Source organism: Penicillium vulpinum (genome assembly GCF_028829585.1).
Source record: "Penicillium vulpinum strain IBT 29486 chromosome Unknown utg000002l_segment0_segment0, whole genome shotgun sequence".
Lineage (NCBI taxonomy): Eukaryota > Fungi > Ascomycota > Eurotiomycetes > Eurotiales > Aspergillaceae > Penicillium > Penicillium vulpinum.
Window position 1 is genome coordinate 2,862,972 of NW_026643242.1, and position 24,334 is coordinate 2,887,305.

The window sequence follows — 24,334 nt, forward strand, 5'->3', positions numbered from 1 at the left end:
GCGAGTGGAGAGAGAGGGGAGAAAGAATTGACTGGGGCTCAGGGGTGGGAACGCCAATTAACGGAGGGCCCGGGATGCCCAGGATTCCCAGGACTCATATTTAATGATTAATGCATAAATGATTTGTGTACAGAGTAATTAATATTCAATAGATTTTGTTAGGTTGATTTCTTTTATATTTCTGGAGTACTCTACTTTAGCCTATATAAAGTACAAAAGTTTTTAGTAGTAGTGTGTAGTATGTAGTACTCCGTACATATGTACTACGTCTGTACTTGAAATCTCTTAGGTTATCTATATACATATGTATGTACTTTGTACTCAATATCAGTACTCTGTACTCTCCGTATCTCAAAAATAACATTGTAAAGCTCTTAAATGTCACGGAGTCCGGATAACTATCCTAAAATGGAATGTAATCTCTCACATAATTACTCAGCACGACGTGACTCCGGCTAGGGAATTCCCGAGAGATATCGATTGTCTCTGATTGGCTGAACAATAAAGTAAGGGTTCATGTGGGCACGTGCTTGTGCTTATTACTACAACGTACATGTCGTACTTCCAAAGGTTGTAAGTGCACTAGTGGGAAAATGGGTATTCGTAGCTATGTAAGGGTTCAGCGACCACCAAAACCAAACCATCCACGACGGCTTTTCGTTTCTTCTTCAGAAACTGGGGGTTGAGCTTGTGTCTGAATTGGAGCCTCCTGTGGAGGACCACCTTCACGTGGGTAATCAATGTAGTTCCATGCCACATCAAGGAACAAGGGCTTGACAGGAATGGGCTGCATTTGAGGTGGGTACGGCACCAAATTATTGAGGTCCAGTCCGGATCCTGCGAATTGTTGCAGTCGTTCCACCACTGGCCTCTGGCTCGACTGTGACGCTTCTTCGGCAGTCACCTTCTCCAAAGTGACAAGTCCACGATACCGAGCAACCAAATCTCGCAAAGTTGAGTGCAAGGTACTTGATTGCACTTGAGAGACATCGAGCTTTGGGACACCTTCAGCATCTGCTGCCAACTGGGGAGAACCGGATGAGGCGAGATTCAGGGCCTGGGAAAACAGCGCAAGAGCCTCCTTTGACTTCGAAAGCACTCCATGGGATCTTCCTAAAGCAAGACATCTAAAGAAAAGAAAGGGAAAAAAATTGATTAGTTGCGAGAATCGGTGAGGATTGTGATGAGAATCATACCTGAGAGCACGGAAGTAGCGCCGCTTTGCTTCTAGATCCTGCACAAAGGCGGAGTCGGCCGCAACACCCGGTAGTTCAAGAATGAATTCCAAGCTCTGAAGCGTTGAATCATACAGGACAACACGCTCACGGAGCTTGTTCAACTTCTTGCCATTGCCTGTGGTGTGCTTCGCAGTTTCCTTTCCATTCGTTGTGGGTTGCTGTTCCTCAAATGACAAACCGTCTCTTTCTCCACACAACACCCGGTTACGGCCGACTCGCCAGCCAATTAGAGTGTAATTGACTGCTGTTCGAGTGATTTGCAGTGCCTGCATTCTCTTGTCACTGGGGTCAACACCCTCACTAGTCAGGTCATCAATGGCGGATTTTGTAGCATCGACAGCATCCTGACTGGCAATAATCACGTTGTCATATGCAGCAGCTTTCTCCTTAGCAGCGGCAGACTTTCCTGCGCCTGCCAGCCAAGTAGTGAGGCGAGCCTCTGCGGCTGAAGCAGCAGCTAGCGATTGAGAAATTGAGGCGTCGTCCAGTGGGACAGTTCGTGATCTCCAAGTGACAGATTGGGGCAATTCCTGCACCTCTCCCTCTGCAGTTCGCCGAGTACCGGCTGCTTCTTCAGCAAGACAAGAAGGGTCAATCTTCTCAACCTCGGCGCGAATCTCCGAATCTAACGGGAAGAATTCAATGGCCAGCGATGAGGTAGGCTTGGAGCGAGGGAGCTTCATCTGGTAAGCCGCATATCGGAGACTTGGGTCAACAGTCCCCGAGAGCAGGTCCCGAAAAGCATCTTTCTTGACCCTTTGACCTAAAGCAGTGTAGATTACTCTCGCAATGGAGTAATCTCGGAGACACTGTTCCCATCTCCGCTTTTCAAGCCATAGAGTGCCGGAAATCATTGCTAAATAAGCCCGAGTCTCCAGGATATCCACATCACTCGCTCCGGAAAGCGTTTGCTCGTGGAGCAGCGAGACCAGATGCTGCGCATACCCAGTGGCCTTATTCAGTCGAGAAATAACGTGACGCCGAGCAGCGCCAGAGATGCCCTTTGCGGAAGGATCTGCGGAATGTGTGGACTTCATGTGCATTGCTTGCGCCCAAGCTCGTTCGGAACTAAGAAGCAAAAGGTGTACATATCTGGCGTAGGTTAGAAACTAGTCAAAATAGTACCCCGGAATGTAAATACGGGTAAGCAACATACGAGACATTGCTTCCAACATTTTCAGCAGTCACAGCTGGTTTGGCAGTATACTTGCGGCCTTTGACGGTGGCCTGACCAAGCTTCTTGCGGAGTTTCTGCAGTTTTCTAGTAGTGTGCGCCCGGTAGGCATTGTAGTCTCCTACAAGCAGAGCCTCCTCTCTCTCTTTGAAGATAAAGTCAGTCACCTCCATGATATTTTTCTTTCTTGTTTCTTTATTTGGGGTCCTTGTGATGAGAATGGGAGGGACACGGTTGAAGTGGTGGGTTCAGCAAAGGCGGTGAACCCCCGGCAATTTCATGCACCTCCGAATCTTTTGCGTTGTTTTCTCCAAGCTCATGGAAGCTCGAATTTACGATTGCCTTTTTTGTTCAAATCAAGGTGCCTGGACTTTGGCTGGCAGTTTACGTCCAGGACCTCTGTGTGAACAATATTGTATTCCGCAAGCCGACGAGTCCCGGTTTTCCTTCCTTGGTACGAATGGCACCACCAAGGACAACTTGCTCAATTGCTTTGCTTGTCATACTCTACAGCAGTTCAGGACAGCTTTCTGACACAAGCATTATTTAAGCAGATCCGTTGAACCGAATATACAATACAGATTAAGGTAGAATAACGGCATCTCACAGCTTGAATCTGCGATTGAGGGTGATGCTCGAACGTGCAACAGGCTCTCTCGAGAACGTGGGACGGCGTTTCCTTCAAGATTCCAATGGCGTGATCCGAAACCCACGATGCCTATCCGGTCGTATCTGGGAGTACAATGGCTCTGGAACGGATGTCCCTCAGTGGCTTATTGCGCTTTTGCAGGCGTCAGGTCAACGATCGCCCCCCGTTCTTAGCACTCAATACGAAAGCAGAGAGTCAAGCGATGGGACAGAGCCATTCTTCGAATTCTTATACCCTCGGCAGGCTCAGACTCTGAGTTCTTCGTGTCTGTCTCGCCCCCAAAACAGGACTGGATTTCGGAGGAGACCACACTTGGGCTTTTCAAGATCTTATGTTTCCATTTCAAGTCTTCGCCAAGCTACGTCAACAGCTTTATCCAGCTCCAAAGATGTATCTAAGCCAGCCCAAGAGTCTCAAGAACCAAAATTACTCGATAATGACGGAAAAGCAAGCGCATCCCTCCAGGCTTTCCTTCAGAAGAATGGCAGCGAATTCGATAAAGCTTGGGTGCTATACGTTGCGGCTGGATACCCATCGAAACTCAAGCCTGCACTCTGTGCTTACATGAGTAAATCGCCTAATAAAAAGGAACGAGCTCGAGCATGGGCACTCTTCGAGGAAATTGCGCCCGAAGATCGCACCCACTTGGACTTCGAGAACATTATAAGATCCCAGCTTCTTTCGTTGCCCACTCACAAACCCGAGAAGTTGGGCTTGATTTGTCAGAAAGCCATTTCCACGCCATTTGCTCAAAATATCATCTCGCTGGGCCTGATGCACATGGTGGAAAACAGACAGTGGGCTAGAATCACTGTGCTCTGGAAGGTCCTGCTAGAGACCCCTGAAAACGAGCGACCGACATTACGCTCTTTGCTGTATCGATTTGATCACTTTCATTTCCCCGAGTATTCCCTTGCAAGGCATCTCCTTGATTTAAAGGGTTGGTTCCAGAGAAATAACAAGATGAATGCTGTAAAAGATGACTTTACTCGCCATCTCATTCACCGATTTGTCCAGTCTTCTGACCTGGTCAAACTCACGCCGATATCAACCGTGCTTTCACTGTTGTCCACATACCGTTCTTTTGGTTTTTTGACCGGCAGACATTATCTTTGTGTGATGAATTTCTTCCTAAAACCAGCAGCGCCGAGGTCAGAATGTGTCAAGGGCATTCTTGTTTATCGTCAATTGCGGTTGGATTTTCCAGACTTTTCGGTATCCGGGAGAGTGACGCGTGCTTTCATTCGACGCTTGAATGAATTGGATATGACCGACAGTTTGACATACTTTTTGGATGAAGAGGCGCATTTTGATGAACATAAAAGACCAAGCACATTTTCATACAATACCGCCTTGATTGCTTTTTCCAGGATTGGGGATGTACAAACTGTCAACCGCCTGTTTGATAGGCTCCTGGCAGATCATGGCAATCTAAAGAACCACAGGCCAGTGGCCTCCCTTCTTGCCGTTTATGCACGGCTAGGTGATGTGTCCAAGACACGGCAACTATTCGGTGGAATTCCTTCAGAATTTGGTCTTCCGCTGAACACAGTTTGCTGGAATGTACTGCTTCTAGCGTATACTACTGCCGGGGATCTATCAGGTGCTCTTTCTGCCTTCTCGGAAATGCGAGAAAATTACGTACCTCCCGACTCGTACACATATGGCACACTGATGGGAATTTTTGCCCAGCGAGGCGACGTCGAAGCTATCCGGAGGATGCTGAAAGAGGCGCAGGCGACACGAGTACAAATCACAAGGCCAATGCTTGATACGGCTGTTCAAGCATATTGCAAGAATGGGCAATTTGCTTATGCAGAAGAGCTTGTCGAAAGCAGCTGGGATTTAGCGGTGGGAGGGTCTCCCTTGCGAATGTGGAATTTTCTTCTAATGCGGTATGCATTCAGGGTATCAAAGTTTTCCTTCCGACGCGTCCTCGACCGCATGAGACAGCTAGGGTTGAAACCAGATAGTATGACTTACGCGGCTATTATGCTTGCTTACGTCTATTCCAAGCAGGTGGATCGTGCGCAAACTACTCTCAGAAAGATGCACGAAATCGGTTTGAACCCCACCGAGTACCATTATTCCATTCTCTTACTTGGATATGTGAGACAACGGAACCGTGATATGGTGCACGTCATCTCCCGCGAAATTGAATCGCGTTTCGGTCGAGTCGGAATGGATGGGAGCCTGTTGAACCTGCAAATGCAGATTGCGAGAGACGTGGAAAACATAAAAGATTTTCAAGCTCCTGTTGAAAATACTGTCTTTGAGAACGCAGAAAAAACTCTTTCTGAATCAATCGAAAAATTCAATGCCAATCCATTGCGAGCCAATGCTCGGTTGTCCAACATTCGATTATCCAGTCTATCAGAGGGGGCTGCAGTTGATTCTTTTACTGCCACGCACTATCAACGGCTGATCAATGCATACGGCATCGAAGGTGCCCCCGAAAAGGCACTTGAAACTTTCACTCGTTACATGCAACTCAAACGAACTGCGGGATCATCCGACGGCGATGAATTGGAATCTTTACCAGTCGACTTCACCAAAGCCATCATGATTGCCTATCTAAAATCCAACAAGTATGAGAAAGTGGAAGAGTGCTGGAATAGTATTATGGCAGGTATCAGCATAAAAGCCGGTACCTGTGACCTTGATAAAACCTTTTCTGGAAGTTCGCCGTTGTCAATCTCTCCAGCACCAGCCGAGTCCCCTCTCCCGTCAATGCTCTCAATATCCACCACTCAAGCAGAAAAGCCCAAAATACTTCATTCCCAACGCTTCGTTTTGGACTATCCACTTTCGCTATACATGCAGTCGTTGGCTTGCCGAGGCATGTCCGAAAAAATTCATAAAGTTGTGGCCGAAGTTCAGGCAGCAGGCTTTGCGCTGACTGGTTTCAATTGGTCAACTTATGTTAGAATCCTTGCGGAATCTGGTAAATATCCCGACAATGTGGAGGCATTTCGACTGTTCGAAGAGAAGTTCGTCGATCATTTCCCTGGTTGGTCGTGGTTTCTCAAGGGTTATGGCGTGAGACCACTCAATGCCCCCGTGACAATCCTCCATCTCGAAGGTCGCTCGGGTATCAACAAACCCCGCAGGATGATGGGAAAATCGGCCCGAGAGCATTGGCGCAAGATCGAGCCTGATTACATGCACCCTCATTACCCCACCATGGTGCAACTAGCCAGCACACTGCAACGGCACCGGCAAACGAGTATCATGGAGGGGAATGAGCACCTGGCGAGTCTCTACGAAATTGCGCCACGCACGATTGATATCCTTGCCACGATGCCATACGTGCGCGATAAACATCAAGGCACAATCCTTCGCGGCAAAGAGGCGAAAAGTGATATACTCCCACGTCCGACTCATGTGTTCTCCACACGCTATGGTGCTCTTGGCCCTACTCTTGGCCCTCCTCTTGGCCCTATCCATAAGGCACGAGAACGCAGCTTTGATGACGCGAGTAGGGAGCCTTTCGAACCAAGCAAACAACAATACCCCGAACCTCCCGTCAACGAGTCGAGTCTTACTGGCTTGCTTTCCAGTGAACAAATGAGACAATTGAGTTATTTGAGTGCCGTCCTTCCTCGTGAGGATCGAGTTGACCTGGAGAACTCACTTTACGAGCAATACAGTTTGACAACACAGTGGAAGGAAACAACCAAGGGTTACAAGGAGGGTATTGCTTCACTGAAAGAAAGGGATAATGCTCCGCGTGCCTACGCCTACGAACGACGTATGCGCAAAATACAAAGTACCGACATCAAGAGGCCGACTCCCAAGCGGCAACTGTTTGACAAGGAGAACCGCAAGTACAGACTGAATACTCCAACCCACCTTCTCTTCAACCCTACCTCTGGACTCCATGTGAAACCCGGGCGTTCTCCGTCAGAACGAGCGTCCGTGCGAGAAAACTACAAGGGACCCTGGACGCCCAGAGAAGAAACGGGCAACGATTCGTGAGCAGCGTGCTCCATGTACAGTGATTGTGTAATTTTAGCTTGTTTTTATATCCCGATTTTTTTTTATCATTTGATCTTGTACAATACATCTGTTTTTCTACCTTTCATTGGACGTTCCTCGTTATACATATATGCATATGTATACAATATTTCCATATATAACTATATCGCTCATGGGTAAATACGGTTGCAAGAGTTTGCTATTCTTTATAGTGTTTATATATATATAGCAAAGTTGTCTGTACAGTTTAAGCTTTTTTATCTCTCAAATTACAAGATGCGTGTGAAACCGAAAAGGAGAAAGACGTACAAGAAGACATAACGGAATATACTAGTTAAGTACGGGTACATATGTAGTAATATTTTATCTTTGTTATGGTACCTTCAACTAGTACGGGTGAAGTGCAATTATATGAATTGGGCTAAACATCCGTGACTACTACATTTGGTAGCAAGTAATAATGGATCGATTATGTAGATTGACGTACATCATCTCCATCAACCATCTGCTCCAGCTCTCCAGCATCTGCCTCAGCTGCTTTTTCGAACGACTAGAGTGGGGTGCATGCATAGCGTTGAAAATTTCAAGGGACGTGAATCTGGGTCAAAGGCGTTTTTAAGTGTTCTTTCATAGCGCTGAGCGCTTAGCAATATCGTGTCCTATGGCGAAGATGCAGAGAGTTAGTGAAGATTCAGAGAGCTGGAACAGATGTTGGAGCAGATGTCGGATATATTGAGATGATGGGTAGTTATAATATGTACTATGTACTCCGTACAGTAAAAGGGGGTTGGAAAGAAGGGCAATGGCAATAGTTTCGTATAACTCTACAGCATCCATGGACACTATACAACATAAAGTCCTATTGCTATATTCGAAAAACTACGGAGTGGATAAAATCTAGCACGGAAAATTTCGAGACCGACTTCCGACTTCGGCAGAACATTGATAGATGGTACGAGAATTTTATTTTACAAAAGGATTAAAGAGGTCAACTGAATTTTTTTCATTGCATATAGATATGGCATAAGACGAACAGCCCAAACATAGAGCTCCATACCATCAACCAGAATGGAAGAGGACCTTTCAGACCTCCTCGACACCCACCAGGACCGACCGACCGAAGTCAGACGCCGAGACCAGGCCAAGATCATCACCACTCCCTGGACCGAAACACAGACACTGCGGACAGCACGCGTGACAGTCGAGGCGGGAGTAAAAAGGTTTCACTTTAGGGCATCGAGGACATGTAGTCATCAGCAAGGGTGGAGATTCTGTGGCTCTTTTAAAGAGTTTAGAAAGGGGACGTCTACTCTAAAGTGATTCTTTGAACTGTAGTAAAAGAAAAGTCAGTGAAAAGTTCAAAGTATCAAAGTCCAGTATGAAAACTCGGGAAGTTTTCCAACTGTTGGGGGGAGGAGAACGCACGTAGAGTCGCTTGAAGAAGAAGAAATGGATCGGGGGAATGGCTGCTTATATAGCCCAGTGAAAAATTATTTGCTGAGTCATCACGGCACGTGGTTCCCGTGAAACGCGCTTTCCTCGCGTGCCACTTCACGCGTTCCACTTTAGCAAATCGGGAAATTCCAATCAGTACTGGGCCCCCTCGACTCCCTCCTTCCCACTACCCTTATATTGCATCACACATCATGGACGGCTTACAACTACGTGATGAGGCCGCGCAGGATCGCGTGCGTGCCGCAACTGAATTTCTTGACCCAAGTAAGTTCATTGAGTTATGTGTTGTGGTCTGAGCTAACAAAGTCTTTTCAGATGATGCACGGGCACGCAGGTTCGTCGACCTCGAAGATCAATGTGCTATTATATATACCTAACGGGCTGGAACAGCTATCGAGCGGATATTGTGGTTATGCTGAACAAGGGTGCGCGACGATTGACAGTGCGTGGATCTGCGAAATTCCCTGCCAGGAGGTGGTGCTGATAATTTTGGACAGGTCAGCATCGATGAAATCAGAGCACACAACCGGGAGCTTGCCGATGGGTAAATTAAATCTCTATAACAAGTGGAATTGGGTTCATCGACTAATGGCTGTAGGCTGCTCTCTTCGCCGTTTGATTATTCACAAGCCTTTGACGCAGCGTTGAAGGCGGTCGTCAAGACCCTACCTGGTCGACCACTTAGAGAAACTTCGGATGAAACGGTGTGTATTCGGTTTTTTGGTGATTCTTAGCAGACATTGAATATCTAACAATATCGACAGAACTACTACTGCGCCTATGTTGGCGCATTCGGAGAATTCTCTTGCAACCCCCGTACATTGGGCTCGCTACAATTGAACCACATGGTCTCACTCGAGGGAATTGTGACAAAATGCTCCCTGGTACGCCCAAAGATCGTCCAGAGTGTTCACTACGTCGAGAAGAAGGATCGGTTTGTTGCCAGAAAGTATCGTGATCAAACTATGGGTTCCAGCGGTACAACCAGTTTGAACGTTTACCCACAAGAGGACGAAGAGAAGAACCCGGTGAGTCTAACCCGGACGGTGTACTCAATTATTCCAGACTAATGATATAATTCCTAGCTTATCACTGAGTACGGTTACTCAACATATCTCGACCACCAGTCGATTTCTATCCAAGAAATGCCCGAACGTGCTCCGGCGGGACAACTGCCCCGAAGTGTTGATGTTATTTTAGACGACGACCTCGTCGACACCGCTAAGCCTGGTGATAGAATCCAGCTGGTGGGTATCTACCGTACACTCGGTAACGGAGGCAGTGGTTCATCGACGTTCCGCACTGTCATCATGGCGAACAACATTATCCAGTTGTCTTCAAAGAGCGGCGGAGGCATTGCGGAGGCCGTGCTTACGGATACCGATATTCGAAACATCAATCAGATTGCTAAGAAGAAGAATGTGTTTGACTTGTTGTCCAAGTCTCTGGCTCCCAGTATCCACGGACATGACTACATCAAGAAAGCCATCCTTCTGATGCTTCTCGGTGGAATGGAAAAGAACTTGGATAACGGAACCCATCTTCGTGGTGATATCAACATCCTCATGGTCGGTGATCCATCGACTGCGAAGTCCCAGCTTCTTCGTTTCGTTCTGAATACTGCGCCACTTGCAATCGCTACTACCGGTCGAGGTTCTTCCGGTGTCGGTTTGACTGCTGCTGTTACATCCGACAAAGAAACTGGCGAACGTCGACTGGAGGCTGGTGCTATGGTTCTCGGTGATCGTGGTGTGGTGTGTATTGATGAATTCGACAAAATGAGTGATGTCGATCGTGTCGCCATCCACGAAGTCATGGAACAGCAGACCGTGACAATCGCAAAAGCCGGTATCCACACAAGCTTGAACGCTCGCTGCAGTGTCCTTGCAGCAGCCAACCCGATTTATGGCCAATATGATCCCCACAAGGACCCGCATAAGAACATTGCTCTCCCCGACTCCCTGCTTTCTCGTTTCGATTTGCTTTTTGTCGTGACGGATGATATCGAGGATGCCCATGACCGAATAATCTCAGAGCATGTTCTACGCATGCACCGTTACCGCCAGCCTGGCACCGAGGAGGGCGCGCCCGTTCGGGAACAGCTCAATCAAACATTGGGCGTGGGAGGTGAAGACCGCCAAGACACTAATGCGCCAAGTGAGGTTTTCGAGAAGTTCAATATCATGCTCCACGGTGGTATGGTCGACGCTGCCAATGCTGGCCGCCGCCGCGGCAAGAACGTGGAAATCATTAGTATTCCCTTCATTAAGAAGTACATCCAATACGCCAAAAGGCGAATCATGCCCGTCTTGACCAAGGGTGCTGCCGACCACGTTATCGCCGCATACTCAGCTCTGCGAAACGATGAAATCACCGGCAACAAGCGTCGCACATCCCCCATCACCCCTCGTACCCTGGAGACATTGATTCGTTTGTCCACTGCACACGCTAAGGCTCGTCTGTCTAACCGAGTAGACGAAAAGGATGCTAAAAATGCCGAGATTATCCTGCGCTTCGCCATGTTCAAGGAAGTGGTCGAGGACGAGCGCCGGAAGAGACGCAAGGTGACCACCTTCGATGACTCTTCCGACGACGACAGCGATGCCGAACTTGACGATAACTCTGATGATGACACCCCAGCCCGCGGCACATCAACCGCCACACCTGGTAGACGCACTGGCACGGCACGCACCCGCGGTACCACAACGCAGTCTAGCGCTCCAGTCCCAGACGAGGACGAAGACCCAGACAGCCTATACACAGCCAGCCCTCGCGCTCAACGCTTGCGTTCGAGCCAGACAGGCCGCACCCAGACCGACTCTCAGATGTCAATGGCATCCTCGCAGCCAGCCTCGCAGCTCATCGAGTCCCAGACAGACTCGCAGTCCACATCCACAGACGTGCCGATCACCCCTGCCCGCATGACAATCTTCCGGCAGACTCTGGGCCCGCTCATGGGCAAGACTTTGTTCAAAGATAGCGATACAAGCAAGATTGATGACTTGATCAATGCTGTTAATAATGCTATCCGGGAATCGCCCAGACTTGGCGCTTCGCACGTCTTCTCTCGTCCAGAGGCTATCCAGGCCTTGCAGGTCATGACCGAGGACAATATTCTGATGTACCTCGAGGACGAGGAAGATGTGTATCGGGTCTAATCTATCTGGGTTATGCAACTCTGTCTATACTTTCTCCTCCATGTGGAAAATAGCTAGAGGGGAGAATGCTGGATCTGTTTGCGTCCAGTTTTACGAGCATGCTTTCTTGTCGTTGCATTGGGATTGATATCATCGCATGTTTTTTTTTGTGTTTGGCGTACGGAGTGGGTTTGTGAGGAAATATTAGTGGACTCAATACGAGAAATATGAATGAATACTCGATCCTTGACTTAAACTAAGACCTGAATGGTAGTCCTAAGCTTATTTAACTTGCATATTGCCATGCGATATATTGTGATGTGATTAGCAGACGTCTGTTTATTTGACACTGTAAAGATGCAGTAAAATGGGAGCTTTCCAAAGGAATCAGAGATGTAACACAACAGCACACATAGGCGAGGCACTCGGGTTTATCTATAGAACTAGCGACACCGCGCTCTAAGAGATATGCATACACAGCCAATGCAGGTTTCCAAAAACAGCATTCCGAGCAAGAAGTGTCTGGCAAATATGAGAGAGAAGGAAAAACAGGGTATAGAGATATGAACAGCATAAGCATGAACGACATTTCGCCACGCGGTGCAGTATTACAATTCCGGAACAGAGTTCGGTATAGCCTCCTCTTTATCTTTCTCAGTCATACCCATAGGCATCACAGAGTCGTCAGATGAGAATGATGGGGTACGGACACCCTCTCGGATCTGCGCCTGCGTAAGAGGCGACAGACCCCGCCGAAGCATCGAGCCTTTCCGTTTCCGCTGCTGCGGGCTCGCCTCCTGTCCAGAGGCGGTACTTCCGCGACGGGGCCGGCTGGAAGTAGAAGAGCGGGATGGGGGGCGGTCGTCGAGGCTGAGGTCGACGGGTGTGGTGCTGCGGGATGAGGTGCGGGAGTGGGATTCAGAGCGGGTATTTCGGCGGGAGGAGGGGCCGCGCTGCTCCTGGTTGAGTTTTGTGATGGATGGGTGGTGGCCGTGGCTTAGGCGGTGTTTGAATTCTGGCTCCAGTGGGCGGTGCAAGGTTCCTGCGACGAGGCGGCGGCGTTGGGAGGCGCGCCAGCCTAACCCGAGCCGCCCTAGCCAGCCTCCTTCTGTCTTGGCGAGGTGCTGCTCGCGCTCGCGCAGTCTGCGACGTAGCTGGGCGCGTCGCTCGTTTTCTTTTTCCCAGAAATCTGTGCGGTAATCATCCCAGTTTTCACGGAATTCTGGGGAGAATGACTTGGGTAGTAGGAGGAGACGGATGTAGTCGCCTCCAGGGCTGAGGTCTTCTTCTACCAAGCCGGACTCGCTGTCGCTGCTGTAATACTGTTGATAGTGCTGCCGACTACCACCAGCGCGCTTATCGGAGGGGCTCTGCTCCACGAAATGGTAGTTTCCATTAGGGGAGGGTAAGAACGGGACGGAGAATGGAAACAGGAATGAGACATAAGACAGTAACTCCTGCCAGAAGGGACCGCGAATAATAATAATCTTGGTGTTCATCACGCGTAGGCCGCGATTGGAGACAGCGAGCCAGCGCCGAGGCCATCTAATTCCTCGTTCCCATTGCCCTGTACCCCAGACGAGCAGCGCGGTAACCACCCCGCCGAGCAGGGCGACTTTCTCCGCCATCTCCACTACCCAGTAGACAGAGCCGCCGACCCCGCGGCCATCTTCACGCGGGCGAAGGAAAAGAGCATATGAAAAATGGGCGAGCCAAGCGGCTAGTAGAAGTAGAAAGAAGGTGTTCTGGCGGCGACGCTCGCGCAGGGCCAGATACTGGGCTCGCAGCGAGGTTTCGAGTATTAAGAGGTTTAGGTAGATCTGGGGCGGGGAGGAGGGTAGGTTTGCCAGCGGGTCTGGGGTCGAGGGACGTGGTGGGGAGGAATCTGAAGGATGGGCTTGAGATGATCGTGAGGAATTCAATGGCTCTGGGGTTGATGAGGCGCGAGCCTCCGGTGCTGGGGCGCCCTTGACCACCTGGTCTAAAGGCGAAGCCATGGTAGAAAGAGTCCCAAAATGAGAACAGAATATGAAAATTAAAGCTCTTCAGCTAAAGGAAAATCAAAACTGGCCGATCCGGCCCAGGCTAGTTGTCATCGCATGTGAAGATGTGAGGAGGAGGGAGGAAAGCGGGTAAGTTGAAAGGAAGCGAAGTTGGATCGACATCATCTATCCACTTGACTTGACTTCGTATTTCTTTACATAATTCTGTTTTCGCCTGCCCATTGCCCTTAAGGGGGGCTCAGTCATTCTATTTCGTCTTTTTTATCTACTCTCTTCCATCGGATATTACCTCTGTCCGGATTTGCGCATATGCCAGCCTACCGGGGTTAAGCGGAGTGACCGATTTGTCTCCGGGTCCCCTTCTTATACGTCCATGAGCGCCACATTTCAACTTCTGTTAGAAACCGTTTGTCTTTCCAACTTCTATGCGAAGCGCAAGAACAGCTCCGCGACTTACCTTTCCATTTTCGGTCCTTCTATACCAGGCCAAACCTCACTCAGCCTTCGCCACCCTCCCTCGGGGGCGTCAACTGTCGTCAATGGCGTCAGAATCACTTAACTCGTCCCAAGAGGATATCCGTGGGCATCACCAACGCTCAGGTGGAAGTAGCACTGAGAGAATCTCGGGAACTCCATATGCAGCTCAGGCTGCTGCTGGCGCGGCAGCTGCGAGCGCGTTTTTCCCGTTGGGATACCGCGAAGGCTTCAGTCAATGGGTAAGTTACAATCGAGCAGCCCCATTGCTGCATGTCCGCTGATAATTTGCTTTAAATAGTGGGCTCGTTTACCTGCAGCTGCCGCCGAACATAAAGTCCTCTCTTTTCTGCCCTACTTGCATCACCAGCCCCCCACCCACCTCCAGACTGGAAACACGGCCGAGTTCCCCGACGGCGCTACCCCGACCAGTCTCGAAATTAAAGACCCTAATCAGCTGGGCGAAGTCACCACCAGCTCCCATGATGACCCTTATGGCCCTCGCCGATGGCGTTCCAGCATGGTAGAACTGAGCGGACAAGACCGCGCGCTCAATGAGTTCTCGGTGGAGAGGGTTGGCGAGGAAGCAGACCAACATTTGGTTATGCTCCATGGCTACGGCGCCGGACTTGGCTTCTTTTATAAAAACTTCGAACCACTGAGTCGGTTGAAGGGCTGGCAACTACATGCCCTAGACATGCTAGGCATGGGCCGAAGTACTCGACCCTCATTCAAAATCAAGGCAAAGGAAAGAGAAGACGCAATCAGGGAGGCAGAGGCCTGGTTTGTAGATGCCTTGGAGGAATGGCGCATTAAACGCAAGATTGATCGCTTTACCTTACTTGGACACAGTCTCGGCGGGTACATGGCGGTTGCCTATGCGCTGAAATACCCCGGCCATCTGAACAAGCTTATCCTAGCGTCTCCAGTCGGCATTCCGGAGGACCCATATGCTGTTACTGCAGATGTGGCTGAGCCTCCGGCATCAACGCTGGCTAACGAGCTTACTCAGGACCAGCAAGATGTCACTTCATCTGCTGCCATCCCGGACACAGCACCAAAGACAACCGATGGTAGCTTTATCACTGGAAGACAACCAGTCCCGCCTACTTCCACTCAACCTCCACGGCGGAATCTCCCCAAGTGGTTCGCGTATTTGTGGGATGCTAACATCTCCCCATTCAGTCTAGTGCGGTGGGCTGGTCCTCTAGGTCCACGTCTCGTGTCAGGGTGGACTTCTCGTCGTTTCTCTCACCTACCAGCCGACGAAGCCAAAGCACTCCACGACTATTCATACTCGATCTTCAGTCTTCGCGGTAGCGGCGAGTATGCTCTAGCATACATTCTTGCCCCCGGTGCTTTCGCTCGCAGTCCTCTGATCCACCGTGTCCACGGCCTCGGAAGACAAATTATCCAAAATCCAAAAGCCCTCCCTCACCCAATCTCCGCCGCTACTACTTCTTCTGAGTCTTTGGGAGCTGCTCGACGCGAGAAGGGTCTTCCCGTGGTATTCATGTATGGCGACCGCGACTGGATGGACGTCTCAGGTGGTCATGCCGCCGTTGCTAGATTGGAAGAAGAAAAGCGCAAAGTCCTAGAAAAGGCCACCCCAGAGGAAAAGCGCGCTGACGAGGGTTCTTCTAAAGTGGTTGTCGTGAACAGAGCTGGCCACCATTTGTATCTCGATGGTTGGGAGGAGTTCAACAGTATTGTACTCAATGAGATGGAAGAGGTCAACCAGAGGGAGAGAAATCGTCAGTGATAATAGATGTGGATGCTGACGATGGTTTCTTTCCTTTTATTGTGAATAATGAATGTTCTATCAAGTTTAGAGCGGGAGGGCAAGGTTGATATTTCGTATCGTCCTTCGTTTATTGTGGTTTTTTTCTCTCTTTTTTTTGCCCCTGGTGTTCGCGTGTCTCTCTCCCCATTTACCGTGACTACAATTCTGTGCGGTACATATTGACTAGATAGACTTGGACAGAATCAATGGCACTAGCCATGAATACCCCAGTCGGAGAAACAGCTTTAATGACACTTTTCTTTCATCATATGTGCTCCTTGCGTCTCCCAGCCCCAAAAAGAAAAGAAGAAAAAAACAGCACCTTCATCCGGCTCGGTCACCAGTAGCCAGCCCCCTCGAATTCGGCCCAGAGATACTTTGCCTCCGATGTCTAGGGCTAGTGGGATAATGCGCCATTGAGCGCGCTAGCCCTACCGATGAAGTATCACGCTCTTCAGTCGACAGACCAACCCTAGGGGTATTATACCCACTAGTACTAGGGCTAACACGGCTACTAGAGGACCCAGGCCGCCTCAAAGAAAAGTACCCGCCGCCGCCTCCGTTACCAAAGCTCCCACCACTACTATTACTCCCAAAGCTGTGGCTCAGCCCATCCCCGGAGGTAGAGAAATATGAGCTCGTGAACGGTGCGCTGTTTGCAGGAAAAGCGCGTGGGAGAGTTCGCGACTGGAAATGCGAGTTCGGATCCAGCTGCGTGTATGGCTGCGGCGTCATGAACGGGGCAGCAAGTCGTGCCGTTGACAGTATCGACTGGCCGTGTTCTCTCAAATCAACCGCTGCGTTGTCAGGTCTGTTTGACAGCGCTATAGACAGCCCTGTGCCCGTACGCCGGTCAGAGGTCGTTAGCGAGGAAGTCGTGAGCGAGCGGTGGTGGTGTCTTGACCCATTTTGTTGCTTTTCTGGGTAGATACTCTGTAAGGCCGTTGCTCCTGCCAGCGATTGGAAATTGCTTCGGCCATTGCGCCAATCGGCGCTTTCATGCGTGGGGCCGTTTAGGGTGATCCCGGCGTGGACGCTTGTGCATAGTGTGACGAGCTGTGAGGGGAGCTCGAGACGGTTGTTTAGAGAAAGCCAGGCTCGCTCATCTGCGTCGATATCTGCGTCTGCATCAACATCGCCGCCGGTGCTACGGGGCGAAGAGGACGAAGTCGAGCTTGTGACTTTCTCATGTGGAGTATGCACGCTGCGGGTCTTGGATGTCCGGTACGAGCGCCATCCACCTACGCCCTCGAAGTCTCGTCTTTCATCGCCGCTTATAGGCAGGCTATAGACAAGTGGGGTAGATATGTTATGGGCCTCAATCATACTGCGTGCATAAGAGTTCCTTTTGCGGTTTGATGGGTTATCAAGACTGGCTCCAATTCCAATAGCCCAGGAATTGAGAGGGTCATTTATCTTTCGGGGATGCGTCGTCGTTTGATTGGAATTCCTTCTTGATCTACCATCAGCTGGGGTTGTAGGTTCTGAGGCCGCGAATGTCAACAATGATGAGGTAGATGAGGTTGGCACTGAGAAGAAATGCATGAGGAATCCGTAGACTACCTCAACATAGACTACTAAGAGTCTGAGTGCCAATGCAAAGAGCGCAAATGAGATTGTAACCCATGCTGAGAAAATGAGTGGGATGGAGATGAGGGCCAGTATAGGCAGCGCGAGCAACGTTGATAGAGAAGACCACATTGAGGAGTCAATCTATATCCCTAGGAAGGGATTTAAAGGCCAGAATATCATGATCATAAGACTTCCGGCTTCTTAAATCTAGCTGGGCAAAGTCACAGCACAAAAACAACAAATTGCGGAGAAAGCATGTGATAGATGCCCCAGGCAGCACAAACGCCAATTACATCACTTCGGGAATTTTGGGCAGCTCTGTTGTATATCATAAGCTTTGAATCCCGCCTTGTTCTGATTTTCATTGTATATCCCCCTAAAAATATGCTAGAGGACGAACCCTTCCCTTGGGACATTGGCGTTCACGATGCCCACTGCCACCCCACCGACACATTGGCCTCGGTGGCCGACATCCCGCAGATGAAAGCGACAACACTGACAATCATGGCCACGCGCGGGGAGGATCAAGGTCTCGTACAACAAACAGCCGTATCACTCTCAGCCAAGACAACACAATCAACAACAGACCGCGTAGTCCCCTGCTTTGGATGGCACCCGTGGTTCTCGCACCAGATCTTGGACGACACAGCACAGCCAACAGCTACACAGAACCCAGCCGAACACAAGTCCACACACTACGTCACTGTCCTAACGCCATCTCCAGCAGATGACCAGCCATTCATTGATTTACTTCCTGTTCCCAAGCCCCTCTCAGAGCTAATATCTGAAACTCGGAACCGACTTCAGCAGTTCCCGAATGCGCTAGTCGGCGAAGTCGGCTTAGACAGGTCATTCCGACTCCCAATCCCATGGACTCTAATAGATATCGACAACAGAGATGACCAGCTTACCCCGGGCTCGCGCGAGGGCCGACGTCTCTCAAACTACCGCGTCAAGCCGGAACACCAGCGCACCGTGCTAAAAGCGCAGCTACAGCTAGCGGGAGAAATGAACCGTGCCGTATCGCTGCACAGTGTGCAAGCGCATGGCGGGGTCTTCGAGGTCCTCAAAGAGCTCTGGGCAGGACATGAACGGGTTGTGCTATCGCGACGGAAGAGGGACAAGCAGCGGGATGCACAAGGCGCCGTATCCGACGATGAAGAAGACGAAGACGAAGATAAAACGCTGGACAGATTTCAGCTTACCAGGGTATCCGACCTCAATGGGAAATTGTATCGGCCGTTTCCGCCTCGCATCTGCATGCACTCTTATACTGGTTCGGTTGAGCCCATTCGCCAGTTCTTGCATCAGTCGAATCCGTCAGATGTTTATTTCTCTTTCTCGAAACTTATCAATTTCTCCGGTCCTGCTGAGAAAAAGGTTGGCGATGTTATCAAAGCTTTGCCTGAGGACCGTATCCTGATTGAAAGTGATCTCCATGTTGCAGGTGCGCAGATGGATGAGATGCTAGAAGATGTGACCCGACAGGTTTGTAAACTACGTGGGTGGGAGTTGCGGCACGGTGTTCAGATACTTGCAGATAATTGGCGGCGGTTTGTGTTTGGCTAGGTCTTGTCTTTCATTTCTATATTCCTGCATAGGTGAGCCTCGGTTCGATTTCTGATTTATTTGCAGTTTTCTTGAGCAATTAGCGAAGACGCATATAGGGTGCGATCTGGAAGACTCGCGTATATATCCATGGATACTTTGCCTAGGTGATTGATTCAAGATATAAAAAGGCCCCAACTGATTTTATCCGACATCACTATTTTCAATTATATGACATGGTATATCTCTATCATTGTATGTGGTCGTTGGTGACATGGTATCATAGGCTGCGCCTGTAGGTGTCTGTGGCCTGACATGGTCTCTAAAATGTATCGTGTATCTGCGTGCCCTGGCATGGCTCGTCTCGTCGTCAAAGTAGAAAAGGTATATGGAGAACAGGCGAGGAAAAGATGACAGCTCTATACAGTCATCAACCAGAAGTAGCGAGTCAAAGCTAGCTATGTATCCATCCTCCATCGTGAATGAGATCTGCCATTGGGGCATCCTGCCAGTAGATCTGTCGCCATTCATCTTCAAGGTCGGGCAGACCTTCACCTCCCACAGGGGGAGGTAGATCTACATCACCGAATGAGAACAGCTGTCGCCAGTCTGGGTAGTCGCGAGCTGGTTCGATGGAATCCACTTGCATGCTGCTTGAGAAAGGATCGTTCCTTTCCAGCGGGCCAACATTAAGCCGGAGAGGTGCAATCCAATTATTGAATTGGGGAGGATTGGGTTGTGGTGAGAGATTGGTTTGTTGGAGAGGGGTGGATTCGGGAGTAGGCACACCGAAGGAGAGTGGTCCGGGGGTTTGCATGTTAATTGATGGAACAGGAGAGGCAATGGGCATCTTGTGCGAATGATGTGTGTCGCCGAACTGCTTGGGTCGTTCTGTGGTTGCCATCCTAAGATCCTCTTGTAGACGTTTGGAGTCCTCGAAGAGTCGCAGGATTGTGCCAGCATGAGCCCAGTATTGAGCTAACTCGCGCAGCGAGTAAGAGGCAGAATCAAAGCGGCGTAAGGCATTGATGGCAAGAACGGGATTGGAGAAGCGGAGTTCAACTCGGACTTGAATCATGGCCGTGAAGAGGGTATGGACGCCAGTGTACCAAAGGAACTTCAAACGCTCATGCATCCTAAGCTCCTCGAATATTGAGGCTATAACCCCGGCGGCCGCACTGCAAATTTCTGCGTCGTGAGGACCATAGTCATCGGAATAGGCCGAGGCTCTGGGGTGGGGTCGATGCAGCAGAATGAGGAAGTTGTTGTAGGTCAAATGGAGCATGGCGGACCAAGGATCCATATCAGATGCGCGAAGCCGAAGATTATCAGGAAGTTTTAAAGACCAGTTTGCCAGTGACCCGTCAGCTTCTTGAAGAACAGCCTTTCGCCGTTCCTCACTCGCCCGAAGTCCAAATCGATCGCGAATTAGATACGAGATCATCGTACAAAGCTCGGTGAAATGCATCACGTATTCTGCTTGTACAAGAGGACCACAATTCTCAAAATCAGCGGGCGTCAAAGGAGAAACGTCGGAATCGTCCAGATTGCTAAATTGAAACTTGGTTAGTATTTGCTGCCAAGTTGGCCGTTTGGAATGACTTACATCGCTTGAGGTCGGCCATATGACAGGGAAATCAACACATCAAATTGGACCAAAATAAACCACACTCTTCGCCACATTCGCCGATCGCGAGTCACGAAGCTACTGGAAACAGGATTACGGTGCATTCCAAGTCCCGTGGCGATACGTGCAGCCGCACCAACCCAAAAGTGAGCATCTGCAGCAACATCATCATCTGCGCGATCCGAGTGCCATGTCAAAAGAAGGGCCGCTTGAACAAGAATGTCACGATTTCGCTCAATGCGATTATCAAACAGATATTTGGTGCGACGGAAGAAAATTTCTTTGAGAGGGTCCCGCTCTACTTTTGTACGAGAAACATGCGCCCCAACCAGCAAAATTGCTTGAAGAAGTAAAACAGGTGGGGGATCTGCAGGATCCCGATTCCGGTATTGTGTCATGAATAAATCTTCGTCGACAATTGGGTATCCCGGGTTGACATAAGTGAAATAAGCCTGGACCAATTCATCTGCGAGAGCCGGTTCTGGAAGTGTTAGAGCATCCATAAGAAGCTGATCATGACCCGTCTTCATTTGACGTCGTGGTATTTCGTTGCTTGCAAAATGGTATACATCGTCATCTTGTTCTCGTTGTTGTCGGATCAAGAATGACATGTTCGAATGTTCATGCCCGACATAGAAAGCACGCACGCCTCTTTGGATCTCTCTTCTGCCGGATTCTTCTTCATCTATCAATTTAACGAGATGTTGCTCCATCTCCGTATGTGCCTCATGGGCATGCGCCATATCGGGGCCATGGTGGCCAAATGTCTCCGACCCCGTGCCTTGCTGAAACCCATGTTGCGCAAGGCCCCCAGATATTGGTGTAGCATGGCCGCTTTGGAATGCGGTTGGAAAACTTGGTGGTAGTGGTGTCCCCGCTGCGAGGGCAGGGTTTGAGGTGTGATCAGATGTGGGGAGAGGCCGAGATCGGATCGGGACGGGATCTAGGATTGAGCGTACGGCAAGACGCTTTTTCTTTTCATGTATGCGACAGTCGGCCTTTCCGGAGGCGCGACAGTTAGTGCAGGGTGTCCCGACGGTACGGGCATCGCAGCGAACCTTGCGCCGGTGACAGTGGACACAAGCTGCGGAGCCTAAGAGTTTTTTTTGAGTCACCGGTCAGCGAGTCTGGTCACGCAAAAAAAAAATAACCAATAACCGAGAAAAGAGACCACAAATCAAGATGCGAAACGATCAGGCAGACAGGGGGCTTTGCACAAGCGCTTACCTTGTTTGCGCTTGCTCACCCCATCCACCGGGAGCGGCGAGGGGGCGTTATCGTTGACTGAGGACATGGCAGGAGTACCATTGACATCATTCGTCCAAATCGGCCACGATTCTGCATTATTCGAGTCACCAACACTAGTCACTTCAAGGCATCACGGGCGAACTCCGAACCGATTTCCGGGGATAATGCGACAAACAACAAAATAAAGAAACAAAAAAAGTCGGGAAGTTGAGGGAACTGCGGGATCGGGTCTCTGGTGGAGACTCACGTGGATGCGGAGAAGCCGATTATGTAAAAAATGGGCCGAAATCGTATCACAGGGTCATATTCCTCGGGAGTTGCATAGGATTTGATATATCTTATTTTCTCAGTCAATGCAAGTATGTTTTGGTCTTCTCCTATGCAAAGCGCTCAACACCACCATACATGGTATGTGCGCCGACACAAAACTTTCACTAAACATAAAATATATAAATTATAATTATGTATCTTTTGTATGAGTTTCCCACACAGAGGACACTTCCTATGATAGGTGTAAAAAACTATCCTATCCCCCGGGGTAACTAGGAAGGACATAAGAAGATGCATGTGGTGTAAAGGAAGTCTGTTTCAAACATTAGCGAATAATCAAGAGTACCAGGGAGGGAAGTATGTACATAATGTGTTTCTACATATAATCTACGGAGTATATATAACTATTATATGTAATGCATTTTGTAAATCCCACCCTTTCTTTCACATTAGACGTCTAGAATTAGTCCTAGTGAGATCAATTAAGCCAAATATATATCATATAGCTGTATCCTTTCTCTTTATTTAGCTACTTCGAAGGTAGAAAATTCATATCATCCGATGTGCCCAAGTATCCTTTATGTTGGATGATCCCATCTCCAATGGTTGCTAGCAGTCCAAGCATTTATTTACTAGTTTCTCAGAGTATACTATTTACCTTTGCTTTCTATAAATTGAATGGATCACGATTCTTCCTCCTTTTTCTTCCCAGCAGTAGCTCTAACGCTTTACAGCCTCACCCTATGCAATTGGTAATACCATTTCTTGAAAGATACTCCAAATACGGCGGTTTGGCCGAGTGGTCTAAGGCGATTGAGTGCGTTTCTCTAATAAAAAACCAATCCATCAATATTTACTAACAATGCCTGCAGCTTGAAATCAATTCTCTTCGGAGGCGCATGTTCGAACCATGCAGCCGTCGTTCTCTATCTTTTTTTATTTAATCTTTTTGAAAAATAATTATCATTATTTTTTAATCACCCTAGAAAGTCTTGCTAGCCGCTTGTGTTTTAGCTCAGATTTGTCTTTAGTTAACGACACCTGCGGTTCTTCACTATCTTCAAAGTTTGCCGTAAAGATAAAACCCAAACTCAAGCGAACGCCCATGTTCGAACATCTCCACCATGCTGGCTGCTATTTTTGCCGCAAAAAGAAGCCCGCAAGAACCTTTGACCTCATGAGAAATGGGGACAGCAATTTCTGCGATAATAGCTAATAAATGGTTGTGAGTGCTGAGTATAACTTTCCCATTGTCATCCGTGCCGACAAAGTGGTCGTCTAGTAGTCTGACATACTGCAGGTCAATGTATATAAATTATTATAATCTCTGGCGTATTTCAACAAAGTTGCCGTCGCTTGACTCGTCGAACAGTGTATTTACCTTGCAAACCATATCTCTGACTGACGAACGGGAATATGTTCTTTTGTTTCGCCGCCATATGTGTCATCGAATAAGCATCGAATGAACGAAAAGACTTAAGATATCTCTCTGTAGTCATCCTGGAGAACAAATTGGGGTGTCTTTTTCCAATGGGCGATAGGTTCCATATTTGGTATATCCGATGCTTTAAGCAGGAGTGTAACAGTGAAGTATCGAAAGTAAATGCCCACTGAGTTCAAGCTTATTTCACCAAATTCATATTTTGTACCAAATAACCAGGCTGATCATGTATTGAAGCACGGGACGGGTCCCTCAAGTTCATCTTAGTCCAATATCTCCTCTTTATCTTGAACACCCGAGGCGATATGGTCTGGTTCCCCCGAAATCCCACATTTCTTGACGGTTTTGTCAATAGATTCTGATCAATCTGACTAATTAGTGATTATTACACCATGGGCAGTCTCAATAAGAGAAAGAGTGTGTGATTCCTATGCAACAAAGTGGACGGGAGGGAGAAACAAGGAGACGAGAGGGGGAAGAAGGGAGCTATATAACTACATATGTACTATGTAGCCAACTACTCCGTACATGGTCCTGTCATCATGCACGCCTAAGGCTCCCAGGCCCCAAATAATCGCTTGGTAGAGGAATTTTGAAAATATGGAGAGCAATGCACACTTCGTATAACTAACTATCGACTTTTCACACATCACATATTTTTCACCGCCTATATTCTATACTTATCTTCCTACTAGCTACAATACCGCTAAATGAAATAACTAGGAAAGAAGCCACCT

General features: G+C 48.9%; 8 protein-coding genes across 8 annotated transcripts; 4 read left to right on the top strand and 4 right to left on the bottom strand.

The window, feature by feature from the left end:
• Positions 1-619: 619 nt before the first annotated feature.
• On the bottom strand, positions 620-2,585 carry N7479_004145 (signal recognition particle subunit SRP68; the record flags this gene model as incomplete). The annotated part of the gene is made up of 3 exons (XM_057251842.1): positions 620-1,127; positions 1,197-2,330; positions 2,395-2,585. The coding sequence occupies 3 exons, from the start codon at positions 2,583-2,585 to the stop codon at positions 620-622; spliced, it is 1,833 nt and encodes a 610-aa protein (XP_057111167.1).
• Positions 2,586-3,043: 458 nt separating this feature from the next.
• On the top strand, positions 3,044-7,039 carry N7479_004146 (putative translation regulator (Cya5); the record flags this gene model as incomplete). Its single annotated transcript, XM_057251843.1, has 1 exon — positions 3,044-7,039. One exon carries the CDS (start codon positions 3,044-3,046, stop codon positions 7,037-7,039), a length of 3,996 nt encoding a protein of 1,331 aa, XP_057111168.1.
• A 1,646-nt stretch (positions 7,040-8,685) lies between these two features.
• N7479_004147 (MCM DNA helicase complex subunit MCM3) lies at positions 8,686-11,652 on the top strand (the record flags this gene model as incomplete). Its single annotated transcript, XM_057251844.1, has 7 exons — positions 8,686-8,758; positions 8,810-8,828; positions 8,885-8,936; positions 8,992-9,038; positions 9,093-9,198; positions 9,259-9,522; positions 9,580-11,652. The coding sequence occupies 7 exons, from the start codon at positions 8,686-8,688 to the stop codon at positions 11,650-11,652; spliced, it is 2,634 nt and encodes an 877-aa protein (XP_057111169.1).
• Positions 11,653-12,239: 587 nt separating this feature from the next.
• Positions 12,240-13,628, bottom strand: N7479_004148 (Spo7-like protein; the record flags this gene model as incomplete). Its single annotated transcript, XM_057251845.1, has 1 exon — positions 12,240-13,628. One exon carries the CDS (start codon positions 13,626-13,628, stop codon positions 12,240-12,242), a length of 1,389 nt encoding a protein of 462 aa, XP_057111170.1.
• Positions 13,629-14,059: 431 nt separating this feature from the next.
• Positions 14,060-15,870, top strand: N7479_004149 (putative alpha/beta hydrolase; the record flags this gene model as incomplete). The annotated part of the gene is made up of 2 exons (XM_057251846.1): positions 14,060-14,350; positions 14,410-15,870. 2 exons carry the CDS (start codon positions 14,060-14,062, stop codon positions 15,868-15,870), a joined length of 1,752 nt encoding a protein of 583 aa, XP_057111171.1.
• A 345-nt stretch (positions 15,871-16,215) lies between these two features.
• On the bottom strand, positions 16,216-17,592 carry N7479_004150 (uncharacterized protein; the record flags this gene model as incomplete). The annotated part of the gene is made up of 1 exon (XM_057251847.1): positions 16,216-17,592. One exon carries the CDS (start codon positions 17,590-17,592, stop codon positions 16,216-16,218), a length of 1,377 nt encoding a protein of 458 aa, XP_057111172.1.
• A 255-nt stretch (positions 17,593-17,847) lies between these two features.
• Positions 17,848-19,032, top strand: N7479_004151 (TatD family hydrolase; the record flags this gene model as incomplete). The annotated part of the gene is made up of 1 exon (XM_057251848.1): positions 17,848-19,032. One exon carries the CDS (start codon positions 17,848-17,850, stop codon positions 19,030-19,032), a length of 1,185 nt encoding a protein of 394 aa, XP_057111173.1.
• A 433-nt stretch (positions 19,033-19,465) lies between these two features.
• Positions 19,466-21,932, bottom strand: N7479_004152 (Transcription factor; the record flags this gene model as incomplete). Its single annotated transcript, XM_057251849.1, has 3 exons — positions 19,466-20,561; positions 20,618-21,731; positions 21,866-21,932. 3 exons carry the CDS (start codon positions 21,930-21,932, stop codon positions 19,466-19,468), a joined length of 2,277 nt encoding a protein of 758 aa, XP_057111174.1.
• Positions 21,933-24,334: the final 2,402 nt, after the last annotated feature.